This window comes from Heptranchias perlo, chromosome 2, assembly GCF_035084215.1.
Source record: "Heptranchias perlo isolate sHepPer1 chromosome 2, sHepPer1.hap1, whole genome shotgun sequence".
NCBI lineage: Eukaryota > Metazoa > Chordata > Chondrichthyes > Hexanchiformes > Hexanchidae > Heptranchias > Heptranchias perlo.
This window is the reverse complement of record NC_090326.1, coordinates 64,717,190-64,735,149: the sequence shown is the minus strand read 5'-3', so window position 1 is coordinate 64,735,149 and position 17,960 is coordinate 64,717,190. Positions and strand designations below refer to the sequence as shown.

At 42.5% G+C, this 17,960-nt stretch overlaps 1 protein-coding gene across 1 annotated transcript in view; it reads left to right on the top strand.

Annotated features, from left to right (window-relative positions):
• dnah5 (dynein, axonemal, heavy chain 5) overlaps positions 1–17,960 on the top strand; it is a 227,265-nt gene that overhangs the window by 189,268 nt on the left and 20,037 nt on the right. The window contains exons 69-74 of the mRNA XM_067995817.1: positions 1,216–1,365; positions 3,032–3,277; positions 10,805–11,024; positions 15,090–15,295; positions 16,319–16,522; positions 17,083–17,298. Of these exons, the coding sequence (XP_067851918.1) occupies positions 1,216–1,365; positions 3,032–3,277; positions 10,805–11,024; positions 15,090–15,295; positions 16,319–16,522; positions 17,083–17,298 (1,242 nt within the window). The remainder of the gene's footprint in view (positions 1–1,215; positions 1,366–3,031; positions 3,278–10,804; positions 11,025–15,089; positions 15,296–16,318; positions 16,523–17,082; positions 17,299–17,960) is intronic.

Here is a 17,960-nt window from a genome sequence, read left to right as displayed (position 1 = left end):
GCAGGCGGTGACTAGTGGGGTACTGCAGGGATCAGTGCTTGGGCCCCAGCTATGCACAATATATATCAGTTATTTGGATGAGGGAACCAAATGTAATATTTCCAAGTTTGCTGACGACACAAAACTAGGTGAGATCGTGAGTTGTGAGGAGGATGCAAAGAGACTTCAAGGCAATTTAGGCAAGTTGAGTGAGTGGGCAAATACGTGGCAGATGCAGTAGAACGTGGATAAATGTGAAGTTATCCACATCGGAAGGGAAAACAGAAAGGCAGAGTATTATTTAAATGTGATAGATTGGGAAATGTTGATGTACAAAGGGACCTGGGTGTCCTTGTACACCAGTCACTGAAAGCAAATATGCAGGTGCAGTAAGCAGTTAGGAAGGCAAATGGTATGTTGGCCTTCATTGCAAGAGGATTTGAGTACAGGAGCAAGGATGTCTTACTGCAGTTATACAGGGCCTTGGTGAGACCACATCTGGAGTATTGTGTGCAGTTTTTGTCTTCTTACCTAAGATAGGATATACTTGTCATAGAGGGAGTGCAATGAAGGTTCACCATACTGATTCCTGGGATTGCAGGACTGACTATGAGGAGAGATTTGGCCGACTCGGCCTGTATTCACTCGAGTTTAGAAGAATGAGAGGAGATCTCATTGAAACATACAAAATTCTGACAGGGCTAGACAGACTGGATGCAGGGAGGATGTTTCCCCTGGCTGTGGGGTGGAGGGGGGGGGGGGGGTCCAGAACGAGGTGTCACAGTCTCAGGATACGGGGTAGGACATTTAGGACTGAGATGAGGAGAAATTTCTTCACTCAGAGGGTGGTGAACCTGTGGAATTCTCTACCACAGAAGGCTGTGGAGGCCAAGTCACTGAATATATTTAAGATGGAGCTAGATAGATTTCTAAATGCAAAAGGCTTCAAGGGGTATGGGGAGGGAGTGGGAATATGGTATTGAGATAGAGGATCAGCCATGATCATATTGAATGGCGGAGCAGGCTCGAAGGGTCGAATGGCCTACTCCTGCTCCTATTTTCTGTGTTTCTATGATTCTATTCAAAATACAGTTAAGTTCAGTGGTGAGATGGTTAAGCACAACATGGGTGTGCACTGGTGAGCTGAGTGGCCTTTTCTCCTCCCTGATTTTTCTTTTACAATGTAATGATAATTCTTTCTGCTTGCCTAATCTTACAACAATATTATTTGAATAGATTGGGAGAAATGAGAAACTGTGGAAGAACTGGTTTGATAAAGAAGCTCCTGAGGAAGAAGTTGTGCCAAATGCCTATGACCAATCCTTGGACTGTTTCCGACGTCTTCTCCTGATCAGATCTTGGTGTCCTGATAGAACCATTGCTCAGGTATTCATTAGAATGTATATTGACTACAGGCTTTAAAAAATTATAAATCTGTTAAATTTAGAGACAGTACTATAACTCCTTTTTAAAAAACATTATAGATCTTGCTTATCATTTATCAAGGACGTAAATCTTGATTGAGCTGTATATCAAATCCATGTAGCGTAAACAAGCAGATTAATTTTGGTTTATGTTCCCTGAAATTGAAGGTGAATTTCAAGCAACAGTACATTTTAGGATTAGTAATATTGTGAAAGGTTATTGAGTGGTTTCATCTGAGAAGGAGCATGAGTAGTAATGAATACCACTTTGATTTGTGTGTTGCAAAACAGATACATCACCTCTACAAGGAACTTCCCTTTCCTCATTAAAATACGAAGGATTAAACATATACTCCCTAAGTGCTACCAGCAGCAAAATAAACAACTGGAAACTTGGCTAGGCTACATATCTGGCACCCTGACCTCTGTGCCCGATTATCTGATGTGCCTTCGTGTACAGTGAAGGTTTGCGTCAGGGGCATTAATTTCTAAAATTTACCCCTATTGCTCTTTCAGAGTTCTAGATTTGAAAAAAAATAGAATTTTGGACACCGCTTTGAGCAATCTTTAAAATGTAATGGTTGAGCCAAACCAAACCAAATTTTACTGCTAAGTTTGCAATATAAAAGGAAGCTACAAGTTCTATAGAATAGAATAAATTTTAAAGAAATAAAAAGAAAATGCAGTGGTGTTTTAGGTTAATTAATTGACAAAGCAAAATTGTACGAATTATACTTGATTCAACAGTAGTGTCATAATTTTATATAGATTGTTGTGTCATGGCACTCAGTGAATTTCACTATATCAAGCACAGTTTTATGGCAAAGTAACATTTGTGTAACACCACGGGATCGATTTTGAAGTGACTGCTTCCATCGGGCGGGAGGTGGGAAGAGCAAGCCTCCCACCCGCCCAATTAAAGCGGTTGGACGCCCAGAACCATTTTCATTGGCGAGTTGCTCATGCTTTTGGAGAAGCTTGCCAATCAGGGAGGGTGAGAGATCCGGTGTCTCCCCCGATCTACAAAAATCATTAAAAAAAATGTTTTTTTTGAGCAAACGTCTAACTGAGGCAAAAGCCTCAACTGCCCGCCGTTAAAATCACTGTAGGGCGGAATAAGAGCGGGATAATAGAGCCGTCTATATTAACTACCGTTCCACCTCGTTTCCGCTGGGCGGTGGAAGTTAAAATCCTCCCTCGAAAGTATTCAAACTAGTTGGGAACAGAGCTCACTTGTAAGCTCCCAAAAGCAGTATCCATGACTCTTTACCATTTTATTTTTTAAGCATTTTATCTTTCTAGATACAGTCCAAGTAAAATAAAGTGTCAAAATTATAAAGAAGGTCATTGATTTATTGGTTTGGAAAATATTTTGAGAACTGAAAATATGTAAGTGAAAACAGTGACTCACTCATTATTAAAAGTCAAAATTCAATTATCAGTACAAAAACAAATGTAATTTTTTATTATTAGAGATGGAAGTGAGAGGATTGAATAGCTAGGTATTTTATTAAGTTTCATTTATACAATACACCCTATGTTGTAATCTTACGTAATGATGAATGGAAGCTGATTTGCATAAGGAAGCTTTATCAAACAATTCTTTAATTTTGCCATCTGTTGTTCAGGCTCGTAAGTACATTATGGATGCAATGGGAGAAAAGTACGCAGAAGGAGTCATCCTGGACTTGGAAAAGACTTGGGAGGAATCAGATAGTCATACTCCTCTTATCTGTTTTCTGTCGATGGGTTCTGATCCCACAGATTCCATCATAGCTTTGGCCAAAAGGGTCAAGATAGAGACACGCTGTGTCTCCATGGGTCAAGGACAGGAGGTCCATGCCCGTAAGCTTCTTCAGCATACCATGACCAATGTAAGAGGAAACAACCACATGTTGGGTTTGAGAGTTATTTTGTATGATTAAATATTCCTATTTAAGAACACAACAACATATCTCCAAAGCTAGTCTTTTATTATTTCACACTGGGGTGCTATGTGAACCAGAGACTTTGGGGTTCATTTTAACCTATCCCACCCAACTGAGTGGATCGGGTCGGCCGCCAGTTTTACACCCCGACCGATTTTATTTTCCATTGACTTCAATTTAGAGTAAAATCAGGAGGGGTGTAAAACCAGCGTTGCACCCAATCGTGTCGTTTCCAGACGGGCAGGTTAGGTTAAAATTGCCCTCTATGTTTCACTTCTTTAGGGTAGGTGGTGGTTCAGAACTCAAAGCAGCCCAGTGTTCAGCAGTGTACCTGAATGCCCATTTGGTAGTGGCTAATGTGATGTAACATCAATAGATTTAATAGGAAGCAATGGAAAATACTGAATAATGTCAGGAAGTCAAAATCTGTGAATCCAAAGTGTGAGTGGTTTTTCAAAGTCATGATTATTTTTCTGTATTCCACTACTCCCAAGTTGGTGTTCCTATTTATGCCATTGTTATACTGAATTTTTTCCACCTGTGTTACACAGATGTTTTTGTGTGTGTTAATGCAGGAAGTGCAGTGTAAAACTCCTGGCACAGCTTGTAAGTATTAACATAAATAAGGCTGACCTCACAAGGTGATGTCGCAATGAATCTTCCTTGCAGCAGTCACAATTTATAAATTCTTGTCATAATGCCTCCAATTTATTTATTTTCATGTAAAAGTTAGGCTGCCTTCAGAACCGTTGTTTTATTTGATTGAAAAGAACTGATCCTGCTACAAAAGATCCGCAAAACCCCAGGGAAACGGTGCAAACACAGTTTACGTAACTTCTCCAAGATTTTCACAGGTCTTCTGCCGATGTTATGATGGACAATTGGGAACCCCCGCCCCTTCCCCCCACCCCCATGGAAATTCAACCTTTTAATTACTTACTTTCATATGTGATTGGCTTTTATTCAGGACCATTTTCTGATTGTCAGCTTTTTGAAGCTGTTGGTCAGTCTTTGCTGGTTTTGTAGTTTTTTTAAATTCGTTCACGGGAGGTGGGCGTCGCTGGCAAGGCCGGCATTTATTGCCCATCCCTAATTGCCCTCGAGAAGGTGGTGGTGAGCCGCCTTCTTGAACCGCTGCAGTCCGTGTGGTGACGGTTCTCCCACAGTGCTGTTAGGAAGGGAGTTCCAGGATTTTGACCCAGCGACAATGAAGGAACGGCGATATATTTCCAAGTCGGGATGGTGTGTGACTTGGAGGGGAACGTGCAGGTGGTGTTGTTCCCATGCGCCTGCTGCCCTTGTCCTTCTAGGTGGTAGAGGTCGCGGGTTTGGGAGGTGCTGTCGAAGAAGCCTTGGCAAGTTGCTGCAGTGCATCCTGTGGATGGTGCACACTGCAGCCACAGTGCGCCGGTGGTGAAGGGAGTGAATGTTTAGGGTGGTGGATGGGGTGCCAATCAAGCGGGCTGCTTTATCTTGGATCATGTCGAGCTTCTTGAGTGTTGTTGGAGCTGCACTCATCCAGGCAAGTGGAGAGTATTCCATCACACTCCTGACTTGTGCCTTGTAGATGGTGGAAAGGCTTTGGGGAATCCGGAGGTGAGTCACTCGCCGCAGAATATCCAGCCTCTGACCTGCTTTTGTAGCCACAGTATTTATATGGCTGGCCAAGTTAAGTTTCTGGTCAATGGTGACCCCCAGGATGTTGATGGTGGGGGATTCGGCGATGGTAATACCGTTGAATGTCAAGGGGAGGTGGTTGGACTCTCTCTTCTTGGAGATGGTCATTGCCTGGCACTTATCTGGCGCGAATGTTACTTGCCACTTATGAGCCCAAGCCTGGATGTTGTCCAGGTCTTGCTGCATGCAGGCTCGGACTGCTTCATTATCTGAGGGGTTGCGAATGGAACTGAACACTGTGCAGTCATCAGCGAACATCCCCATTTCTGACCTTATGATGGAGGGAAGGTCATTGATGAAGCAGCTGAAGATGGTTGGGCCTAGGACACTGCCCTGAGGAACTCCTGCAGCAATGCCCTGGGGCTGAGATGATTGGCCTCCAACAACCACTACCATCTTCCTTTGTGCTAGGTATGACTCCAGCCACTGGAGAGTTTTCCCCCTGATTCCCATTGACTTCAATTTTACTAGGGCTCCTTGGTGCCACACTCGGTCAAATGTTGCCTTGATGTCAATGGCAGTCACTCTCACCTCACCTCTGGAATTCAGCTCTTTTGTCCATGTTTGGACCAAGGCTGTAATGAGGTCTGGAGCCGAGTGGTCCTGGCGGAACCCAAACTGAGCATCGGTGAGCAGGTTATTGGTGAGTAAGTGCCGCTTGATAGCACTGTCGACGACACCTTCCATCACTTTGCTGATGATTGAGAGTAGACTGATGGGGCGGTAATTGGCCGGATTGGATTTGTCCTGCTTTTTGTGGACAGGACATACCTGGACAATTTTCCACATTGTCGGGTGGATGCCAGTGTTGTAGCTGCACTGGAACAGCTTGGCTAGAGGCACAGCTAGTTCTGGAGCACAAGTCTTCAGCACTACAGCTGGGATGTTGTCGGGGCCCATAGCCTTTGCTGTATCCAGTGCACTCAGCCGTTTCTTGATATCACGTGGAGTGAATCGAATTGGCCGAAGACTGGCTTCCGTGATGGTGGGGATATCGGGAGGAGGCTGAGATGGATTATCCACTCAGCACTTCTGGCTGAAGATGGTTGCAAACGCTTCAGCCTTGTCTTTTGCACTCACGTGCTGGACTCCGCCATCATTGAGAATGGGGATGTTTGCAGAGCCTCCTCCTCCCGTTAGTTGTTTAATTGTCCACCACCATTCACGGCTGGATGTGGCAGGACTGCAGAGCTTTGATCTGATCCGTTGGTTGTGGAATCGCTTAGCTCTGTCTATAGCATGTTGCTTCCGCTGTTTAGCATGCATGTAGTCCTGAGTTGTAGCTTCACCAGGTTGGCACCTCATTTTTAGGTACGCCTGGTGCTGCTCCTGGCATACTCTTCTACACTCCTCATTGAACCAGGGTTGATCCCCTGGCTTGTTGGTGATGGTGGAGTGAGGAATATGCCGGGCCATGAGGTTACAGATTGTGCTGCAATACAATTCTGCTGCTGCTGATAGCCCACAGCGCCTCATGGATGCCCAGTTTTGAGCTGCTAGTTCTGTTCTGAATCTATCCCATTTAGCACGGTGGTAGTGCCACACAACACGTTGGATGGTGTCCTCAGTGCAAAGACGGGATTTCATCTCCACGAGGACTGTGCGGTGGTCACTCCTACCAATACTGTCATGGACAGATGCATTTGCGACAGGTAGATTGGTGAGGACGATGTCAAGTAATTTTTTCCCTCGTGTTGGTTCGCTCACCACCTGCCGCAGGCCCAGTCTAGCAGCTATGTCCTTCAGGACTCGGCCAGCTCGGTCAGTAGTGGTGCTACCGAGCCACTCTTGGTGATGGACATTGAAGTCCCCCACCCAGAGTACATTTTGTGCCCTTGCTACCCTCAGTGCTTCCTCCAAGTGGTGTTCAACATGGAGGAGGACTGATTCATCAGCTGAGGGAGGACGGTAGGTGGTAATCAGCAGGAGGTTTCCTTGCCCATGTTTGACCTGATGCCATGAGATTTCATGGGGTCCAGAGTCAATGTTGAGGACTCCCAGGGCCACTCCCTCCTGACTGTATATCACTGTACCGCCACCTCTGGTGGGTCTGTCCTGCCGGTGGGACAGGACATACCCAGGGATGGTGATGGAAGAGTCTGGGACGTTGGCTGAAAGATATGATTCTGTGAGTATGGCTATGTCAGGCTGTTGCTTGACTAGTCTGTCGGACAGCTCTCCCAATTTTGGCACAAGTCCCCAGATGTTAGTAAGGAGGACCTTGCAGGGTCGACTGGGCTTGGTGTTTTGCCGTTGTCGTGTCCGGTGCCTAGTGGTCCGATGCCGGGTGATCCGTCCGGTTTTATTCTTATTATGACTTTTCGTAGTGAGATTTTACAACTGAGTGGCTTGCTAGGCCATTTCAGAGGGCAATTAAGAATCAACCACATTGCTGTGGGTCTGGAGTCACATATAGGCCAGACCGGGTAAGGGCGCCATTAATGGTAAGTGTAACAAATCCAACAACGTTATACCACACAGAAATGCACTACTATTCATGAAGGGTTTTGATAAAGTAAATAAAGAGAAACTGTTCCCATTGGCAGAAGGGTCGAAAACCAGAGGACACAGATTTAAGGTGATTGGCAAAAGAACCAGAGGCGACATGAGGAAACGTTTTTTTATGCAGCGAGTAATTATGATCTGGAATGCGCTGCCTGAAAGGGTGGTGGAAGCAGATTCAGTCATGGCTTTCAAAAAGGAATTGGATAAATACTTGAAGGGAAAAAATTTGCAGGGCTATGGGGAAAGAGTGGGGGAATGGGATTAACTGGATCGCCCTTACAAAGAGCCAGCACGGACTCGATGGGCCAAATGGCCTCCTTCTGTGCTGTAACTATTCTATGATTCTATGACATTCATACAGACATACAAAAATTACAGACAGGGAAAGACCTACTGGTCCGTCCAGCCTGTCCCACTTAGTTATGATGCCTCATGCATCACAACTACATACAGTCCCCACCCACCCGGAGCCATGTAAACAAATAAAAACCCAGGCCAATTAGGGAAATAAAACCTGGAAAATTCCTCTCCGACCCACTTAGGCGATTGAAATTAGTCCAGGAGAACACATTGGCCCTGATTTATATTACAGGATACCTATTTCTTGTACATGGTGATATTCGCCACAGCCAGAAACAAGTCCAGGTCTTGCTTGAAGGAATACAGCGAATCATCGTTCACTGCACGAGCCGGCAACCTGTTCCACAGGTCCATTATTCTGAGAAAAGAAGAACCGCCTGACATCCAACCTAGTTCTGCCTGTGCATAACTTGTCCCCTGGTCTTCCCTAACCTATCCAGTTGAAATAATTGGTCTACATAAACACAATCTAGTCCTTTCATCATTTTATAAACCTCGATCAAATCACTCCCAAGTCTACACTTAAAATATAGAGACCGAGCTCGTTAAGCCTATCTGGGTAACTAAGGTTTTAAACTGGGAATTAATCCTTTGGCCCTCCTCTGCACCCTTTCCAAAGCCTCAATATCCTCCATCATGTGAGGAGTCCAAAACTAGACACAATATTCTAACTGAGGCCTAACCACAGTCTCGTTTAAGGACAAAATGGTATACATTGTTTTATAGCAAATTTTCCCATGATTACACCCTAGAACCCTGTTTGCTTTAGCTATAACTTTATAGAATTGGTCATGAACCTTTAGAGATTGATATACTAAAGCTCCCAGATCTCTTTCTTTCACCACTGGCTTTAATTCTTTTCCCTGTAGAGTGTATGTATGTTTAGCATTTGATTTGCCCACTTATATAACGCTACACTTTTCTAAGTTAAACATCATTGGCCATCGACACAGGTCCAGTCCCCGAGCACATCTAGATCTGCTTGTAGTTGTTGAGCATCCTCTACATTGCTAACTCTCGCACATATCTTGGTATCGTCTGCAAACTTGTGAATCATTTCCCCAACATCTACATCTAGATCATCAAAGAAAATAGTAAATAGAAAAGGTCCTAACACCGATCTCTGTGGGACACACTGATAACCGGTCTCCAAGCAGATCCAAATCCAATGACAAGCACTTTCTACCTACGGGCATTCAGCCAATTCTCAATCCACCACAGTTGTTACCATTAATTCCACAAAATTATATCTTGGAGAGGAGCCTCTTATGCAATACTTTATCAAAAACTTTCTGAAAGTCCAGGTAGAAAATGTCTACCAGGTTACCCTCATCCACTAACCTGGTAATTTCTTCAAAAAGTTCAGTCAAGTTGGTAAGACATGATCTTTTATGGAATCCGTTTTGGGTGTCCCTGATACGGCCTTCTCTATCTAAGTGGTCATATAGTGCATTCCTAATGATGCCCTCGAGTATCTTACTTATTACTGACATCAAGCTAATGGAGGGAGAGAGAAATGTGAGGTTATTCACTTTGGTAGGAAGAATAGAAAAACAGAATTATTTTTTAAATGGTGAGAAACTATTAAATGTTTGTGTTCAGAGAGATTTGGGTGTCCTTGTACACGAAACATGGAAAGTTAACATGCAGGTACAGCAAGCAATTAGGAAGGCAAATGCTATGTTGACCTTTATTGCAAGGGATTTGGAGTACAAGATTAAAGAAGTCTTGCTACAATTGTTGAGACCACACCTGGAGCACTGCGTACAGTTTTGGTCTCCTTAACTAAAGAAGGATATATTTGCCTTAGAGGCAGTGCAATGAAGGTTCATTAGATTGATTCCTGGGATGAGAGAGTTGTCCTATGAGGAGAGATTGTGTAAAATGGACCTATATTCTCTGGAGTTTGGAAGAATGAGAGGTGATCTCATTGAAACATATAAAATTCTTAGAGGGCTTGACAGGGTAGATGCTGAGAGGCTGTTTCCCCTGGCTGGAGAGTCTAGAACTAGGGGGCATAGTCTCAGGATAAGGGGTCGGCCATTTAGGACTGAGATGAGGAGAAATTTCTTCACTCAAAGGGTTGTGAATCTTTGGAATTCTCTACCCCAGAGGGCTGTGGATGCTCAGTCATTGAGTATATTCAAGGCTGCGATCGATAGATTTTTGGACTCTAAGGGAATCAAGGGATATAGGGATCAAGCGGGAAAGTGGAGTTGAGGTCAAAGATCAGCCATGATCTTATTGAATGGCAGAGCAGGCTCGAGGGGCCGAATTGCCTACTCCTGCTCCTATTTCTTATGTTCTTAATGGGCCTAAAGTTACCCGGTTCTGCCTTATCCCCATGTTTTAAAATTGGAACTATTAGCCTTCTTCCAGTCCAAGGGAACAGTTCCCGACTCCAGTGAGCTACTAAAGATATGGGCAAGGGACTCACAGAATACCTGTCCCAACTCAAGGACCCTCGGGTGGATAGCATTTGGGCCGGCAGCACGATCTATTTTAAGGTTCCTTATTTTTTCTAAAACAATATCCTCATCTATTTTAATATTAACAATTTTATTGTTAACAGCACCACTTAATGCATTCAGTTGAGCATCATCTTCAAGAGTGAAGACCGATGCAAAGTACTCATTTAGTATCTTGCTATATCCCGAGAGTCCTTTCTAATCTGCCCTTGAGCATCTTTCAGTGGCCCAATATGGTCCTTGATGGTCTACTGACTTTTCACGTGGCTGAAAAAGCTTTTCCCATTGCTCCCACAGTTGTCCATGATCCTCTTTTCCATTAAACATTTAGTTGATCTGATAGCAGCCTTAGTTCTTTTTAACTGTGCATGATACGTGTGTTTGTGTTGCTGTGTATTATGTATTTTTAATTTATAGTTTTTTTTCTCTGATAGCACATACTAATACATTCTCTTTTTGTTAGGGTGGTTGGGCTTTGCTGCAGAATTGTCACTTAGGTCTAGATTTCTTGGACGAATTAATGGACATCATTACAGAAACAGAAAATATCCATGAAACTTTCCGACTGTGGATGACAACAGAGGTCCATAAGCTTTTCCCTATTGCACTTCTCCAGATGTCAATCAAGTTCACCAATGAGCCTCCACAGGGCCTACGGGCAGGTTTAAAAAGGACATACTGTGGTAAGCCAGCAATACTAATAGGTGTACATAGAAGCTTTCAACATCTTTGAATACAAATTTGAACTTACTGATTGTTTACAAGAAATAGTTCTTAATTTATAGGTGAAGGTACACTTGATGTGATACTTTGCCTGTGTACATTCCCAAAGCATGCTTCTACCAGTACGATCTATGCTCACTAAATTCAGGCACTGTGCAAATTTTATGGCTGTGATAGAGTTTCAAAGATTTGTCACCATTACAAAACCTTTTTAGTACACAGTTACAAAGAATTGACATAATATTGATTTTAAATGAACATAAACTAAATGAACTGCATATTTTTTGTTGACTGATCGATGTAAGGGAGTGTAATTAACACCCACAGTGTAAACCGAAGTATTGGAATAATGAGGAAATCTCTAATGATACTAAGTTAGCACTTAACCTGTTGTTCCAGTACTTCCTCAAAGGCAGTTTCTCAGATGACTATAAAAAAAATCCTTATAAAAATGAACTAAAATGGAAAGGAAACTAAAAGCAGAAGGATGTTAATGATGACCCTTCAAATTGACTTTTATAAAGGGTCCTGATGAAACCTTGATTGTCCGACAGCATACATAGTACACATGAAGGCCAATTTTGAGAGACTGAACTGCTGGTATCGTGCGTGTGTACAGGACATAAACTTGGGTGAAAATCAAGCCATGCCACAGGCATGCACCACCCTCATTAAATGATATAATTATTCAAATCAGATCCCATGCCAAATCTTGCAATTTTGGGCAAGGGTTCACCCATAGCATGCACCTTGCCTATTTAACATGGATAACTAGGAGTCCATGGACATGGCTGCTTAAGTAGGTTTTCCAAAGGGCACAATTTGAATTGGTAGAAAGGGTGCTTGTTGATCTTGAGTTTGCAAAACATGTTGCTGAATTATGCTCCATTCATTAGTTTTGCACTGTAGTTTGTCATTCTTACACTTCTTCCCAATACTTTCTTTCATTATTTTTATTGCAGCTACCATTTAATTAGCATCATACCAAGTGGTGCAGATAGATAATCCTTAGGAGATTCCCATAGTGCTACATGATTTAGATAAGGAAGATGAATTCATGAGGGGACAACAACAGTAGGTGTAATGACACTTGAGGTGTTACGTCCATACCTGTCACTGGCCCAAGATTTGCATTTATAGACCTCTATACATGTACCTGGACATGTCAGAGGAGGTCTGCCTTCCCTGCCTCCACCTCACAAGACAGGCTGTCTCAGACTTGCGCCATCTGCTATATGATGATCTGTAGACAACATTTGGAATGAAGGTTAGCACAACATAAAGCTTTCCTGCTACATGCTGTGTTAAACTTCAATGTCGTTCACCGGCAGGTCTGGCTCAACCATATCAAACTCTACTGGGCCTTGCTCTCCTCTGCTAAAACATCTCACTACCCTAGGATTATCCTGGAGGGCAAACATAACCTCAGGCTCCTTTTCTCTACTATCACTGCCTCCTTAAACCTCTTTCCTCTGCCCCCTCTACCCTGACCTCTAACAACAAATGTGTGCTTCAAGAATGTGGTGGCTCCAAACTTGGGTTTGTTCCTTGGTTGATGGGCCCCACAAAAAAATGTAAGAAAAATTGAGTACAGTTACCTTTACCTTCCTCTTTATACCAGTAAATTTGTTACTTATTTGCAGACAGGTACAAGGGATCTGAGTGTTGCCTTGCTAGGTATCGGGAAATGGGATTAAGTGGTTAGCACTTTCAGAGAATAGTATTGGTGCAACAGACCAAATTGGTCCCCTTCTTTGCTGTAAAAATCTTTGGCTCCAAAATTCCAATTGAGGCCAAGGCAAAATTCTGACAGATCTCCAGATCGAGGCTGGAAAATGGGGTAGAACCACATTCTGCCAGGATTCCACTTCATATTTCACAGAGAGCCATTTTCCAGGAGGGGAGGCCATTGATGAATCTTCTGCCTGTCCCCCAATATCAAGGGAGTATATCTGGGGTGGGGTGGAGTCTCTGGGCTCTCTCAGGAATTCCACCCTTGTAAGACAGAGAGCTGGTGAGAGTCCTATTGAGGCTAATAAAAAGCCCAGACCTTTAACAAGCAAAATAATCAGTCCCTTTAGCTTTAAAAGGCTTTAATCCTTTTTAATCTTTGGCTTCTGGGTTGGCCTCAGGCACACCCTAGTAGAGCAGCTTTTCACCCAGCCTACGCAAATGACCTCACCCCCGCAGTTCAGGAAGAGACCCAAGATTTGAGGCATGGATGCCCTTATGGCCCATCCTACTACACTTATGCCAGCAGAATGAGCCGATTAGAATTTTGGCCCCATCCTTCTATTTAACCACCAGTCAAGTTTGCCACAGGCCAAGCTCTCTAGGCAAGTTTTACACGTTCCAGTAGCCAATTCAAATCAGAAAGTTCAATGCAGCACATGTTCTGAGCTGCTGGTTTAGGCAAGCCTGTGCCATAAGCCTAACTTTTTCTGATTTTCAGTCTTTATAGTTTGTTTCAAAATCACTAATTTAGCCTGGTTGATAAGATAGTAATTATATGGGAGAGGCATAAAGAGTACATAGATAAGGTGCATCTAAGACTCCTGAAGGATGAAATTGCACTGCGTAATATTTGTAATAAATACCTTATTGCGTTTGTATGAAATTCCATTGTATGCTATTTTAACAATTTTGTTTTAAATGGGGTTGGTAGCTTTGTTAAGATAGCATACAGAAGAAATTGGCATTATCTTGTAGACATTCATGGTACTACTAATGAGTGTCAGGTTTGTTCAATTGGCAACACCCTTATCTCTGAGCCTGAAGGCTATGCATTCAAGTCCCACTCCAGGACTTGATCACATTATCTGGAGTGATGATGCAGGGTAGTACTGCAGTAGTGCTCCACTGATAGAGGTAATGGGCTTGATTTTCAAATGGAAGGGTGGGGGCAGAGAGGGGCAGCGAAAATCGGGATTTTCTGGAGCGGGCAGGATTCCCGGCTCCAACCCACTGAGGAATGCCCACGACCCAGAGCCATCTGGATGCGTGCGGCGTTCCAGAACCCAAAAGTCCCGCCAGCAATTAAAGCTGGCAGGATGATATTTAAAGAAGCAAGTGAACCTCATTGAGGTACTTAATGTACTTTATTTCTGACAGATTAGATGGTTAAAACGTTTTTAAACTTACCTGGGCAGCTTTCCCACGGCTTCCGATTCATGCCTGGTAACCAGGCGTCAAGGGCCGGTTCAGTAAAAAAAATAAACAAAACAAATTAAATAAAATTACATTTCAGAACGTCAAAAATTAAATACACCTACCTTTCCAACTATGTCACCTGCACCCACCTGCTCCGATGTCTCTTCTCCGATCTCTCACACCCCCCCATCTATGTCCCCCCCCCATTCTCTGTTCCAGCGCCAGATGACTCTCTTCTCTTCCTCTTCCTCTTCCTCTCCCTCCCCCCCACCCCCGGCGTTGCAGCTCCTGGTGACTGCCGGGCGCGAAACCCAGAACCAAGATCAATGAGCATCAATTAAGTCGCGATCGCGTAGGGGAAGGTAAGGATTTTTTTAAAATTCGGATTTGCCATGCGCAACTTGACCCGCCCCCTACTGCCATCCTGCCACCATTTCAAAATTGAGCCCAATGTCTTTTGAATGAGATGTTAAATGTAATTGTACCTTTCAAAGAAGACTAGGGAGGATTGCTGGCCAAAATTCTTCCCTCAAGCAGCACCATGATAAGCAGATTAATTGGTCCTTCATCTCGTAGATTGTGGGAGTTTTCAATTTTTAAAAATTTCTCATCTGTTGGTCAACCTCTTTTGCATTTTTAGCATCTTCTGTGTTTGTCTAGTATAGGTCAATAGTAGTTCGACAATATTTTCTGTGCAACTTAGTTTTTCGACAGCTAATGGGTAGATTATTTTAAGGCTTCGTCCAAAACCACTGTACAGTAACCACAAAGGTTTGTGTTTGAATCTCTCTGTTAGACGATTGCATAATTAATGTGAAAACTCCATGACAGTGTGTAATCCTGAGATCCTATAACACTTTATCTTTTATTAACAGGAATCAGTCAGGATCTGCTGGATGTTAGTAACATGACTCAGTGGAAGCCTATGCTCTATGCAGTGGCATTTTTACACTCAACAGTGCAAGAACGACGCAAGTATGGACCTCTTGGTTGGAATATTCCATATGAATTTAACCAAGCTGACTTTAATGCTACTGTGCAATTTGTACAAAACCATCTGGATGACATGGATATCAAGAAGGTACAGTTGGAAATTTTTCTTTCTCAGTTCTGCAGTGATTATTCTGCTCCCTGATGTTGAACAATTTAATAACTAAGGATAGAAAAATAAACAATTCCTAATTCTTAAAGGGACAAATTGATTTCAGATACTGTACAACCCTCTCAGTACCATTAAATTGTACCCGAGCTGCAGTATAGCAGCCTTAATGAACATTTCTAATTGTTCACACTTTCTTTGCAGAGGTTTCTCTCTGCAAGACTGTTAAATTAGCAGCAACATATTTGTTTGTACCAAGGGAATTGAACTAAAATGTTATGACCTTAACAGACCTCAGAGACTGAATTTGGTCTCTCTCTTTGGGGAGGATGGAACACACTTCAGAAACAAATGGACTGTGCTTGAAGACAGTGACCAGGCATTTCTACGGGGGTTTTCCAGTGGGAGATCAGCAGAACCCTCAGAGAAACGGCATAACTGGCTAAAAACAGCCATTTGCACCAATTTTCATGGGGTTCTGCCGATCATCTGCATTTGTTACAACAGGAAATCGGGATATCCCCAAGGAATTTAGGGCCTGTATCTTGTGATCCATTAAACTGCCCATCTCATCCCACAAATCAGTGATCCTTGATGTTTGAGCCACATTGAATATTGTAATATTGAATATTGGGGAATTGATAACTGGAAAATAATCAATATAAGTAAGAGGTGCAGCAAAGTATAAAGAATTGGGGGAACGTCTGTGACAATTCTGGCATTAGCAGTGGAGGGAGGGGGAGCATAATCTATGCCAAAATATTTGAGGGGATGTATGTCCCAAATTATCCTCCAGTGGTTACAATTAAATTGTAAGATGTCAAAAGATCTGACAGAGCAAAGAGAAATCTCAGCAACAATAAAATATTGCCAGTTGTAATCATTGTAGTTCAGTGTTTTAATAATCTCCATTATCATTAAAATCAATCAGGAAGTTGTTTGATCCTACATATTGGACACAGTATATGATAGTATTGTCCAATTTGGCTTCTTTTCTGTCTCAAGGGTGTTTCTTGGACTACAGTGCGATACATGATTGGTGAGATCCAGTATGGTGGCAGAGTCACTGATGACTATGACAAACGATTGCTGAACACATTTGCTAAGGTCTGGTTCAGTGAAAATATGTTTGCTTCAGACTTCTGCTTCTACAAAGGTTACAACATTCCTAAGTGCAATTCAGTGGATCAATACCTACAGTACATTCAGGTTTGTAAACCTTGAGGAGGCCCAGAACAATAGAGTTGTAAAAATACTGCTTACAAGATAAATAAAGCAGTTTTTCTATTTTCCTTATGAAATTAATTGTTAATTATATTTTCCTTTTTTCTAAATCATTGTTCACTGAGTTTTGCATGTTTTTGAATATAAATTGAGTTTCAGTTTTCTAGTATTGAGCAGAATATGTAGATATTTCTGCAATCCTTATAGAGGTATACATTTTTATTGAAGCAATCTGACCATCACATATATGCTCTGGAATAGGAAACTTGACCCATTGGCTATTACCGTTCATTTATGCTGTAATTAGTTCTGTATTTATTCTCTGCCATTAAACATTTGTCTTCTTACACTATGACCATATTATATCTTCTCTTAAACTGTTACCACATTATATCTGCTCTTATACCATTACCATGTTATATGTCCTCTTACATTATTCTCATGTTTTAGATATATACTTTCTACTTTATAAATATATATATTTATATATATATACACACTCTTTACTTTCTAAGAGATAACATCTAGCAATCTTTACATTGCAGAGTCTGCCTACGTATGACACTCCAGAAGTGTTTGGTCTGCACACCAATGCTGATATCACTTACCAGATCAAACTTGCCAAGGATGTCCTAGATACTATATTAAGCATTCAGCCCAAGGACAGTTCCAGTGGAGGAGGAGAAACAAGAGAAGCAGTGGTAGCAAGATTGGCTGATGACATGTTACAGAAACTGCCTGTGGACTACATACCGTTTGAGGTAGGCAATAAACCAGGTAAAGAAGACAGATCAATTAAAATTGCATTGGATGGTTGAGATACATACCTAATTGAGAAATTTGATGATTCTAATCCTTAGACTGATAAAATGGAATGCTTGGAGCTCACTAATAGAATATTATCAGATTAGACTAGTAGCTTCTTTGTAATTTTTAAATTTTCCTACTGAAAATGAAGTTTCATTGCAATTATCTAAAAGATCATGTTGTTTGCACATTTCTTACATCAGTTGAGTTTTTCAAGTGGTCCAAGAGATACATAAGGTAAAAATTAAGAGTTGCATTGATTTGTAATTTGTATTTACTGAGACATCTGTATAAAGTTGATGTTTGTATTGACTTAAGGGACATTTGAACAAGTGTCTGCTGTCTATTTCCGGCGGGCAGGAGGAAGCGGCCTGCCTCTGCCACCAAGAAGGCCTGGCTCGAGGTGGCAGAGGAGGTCACCAGCACCACCAACATATCTCCGATCTGCATACAGTGCAGGAGGCGCTGCAATGACCTAAGTAGGTCAGCCAAAGTGAATACACTTACTCATTCCCCTACACTCCGTTGGCCACATCACCGCCCCCACCCCACACCTCCTTCTGCACTGCCAACACTACTCTTCACATCACTCCTCACACTCACTCAAGCCTCATCC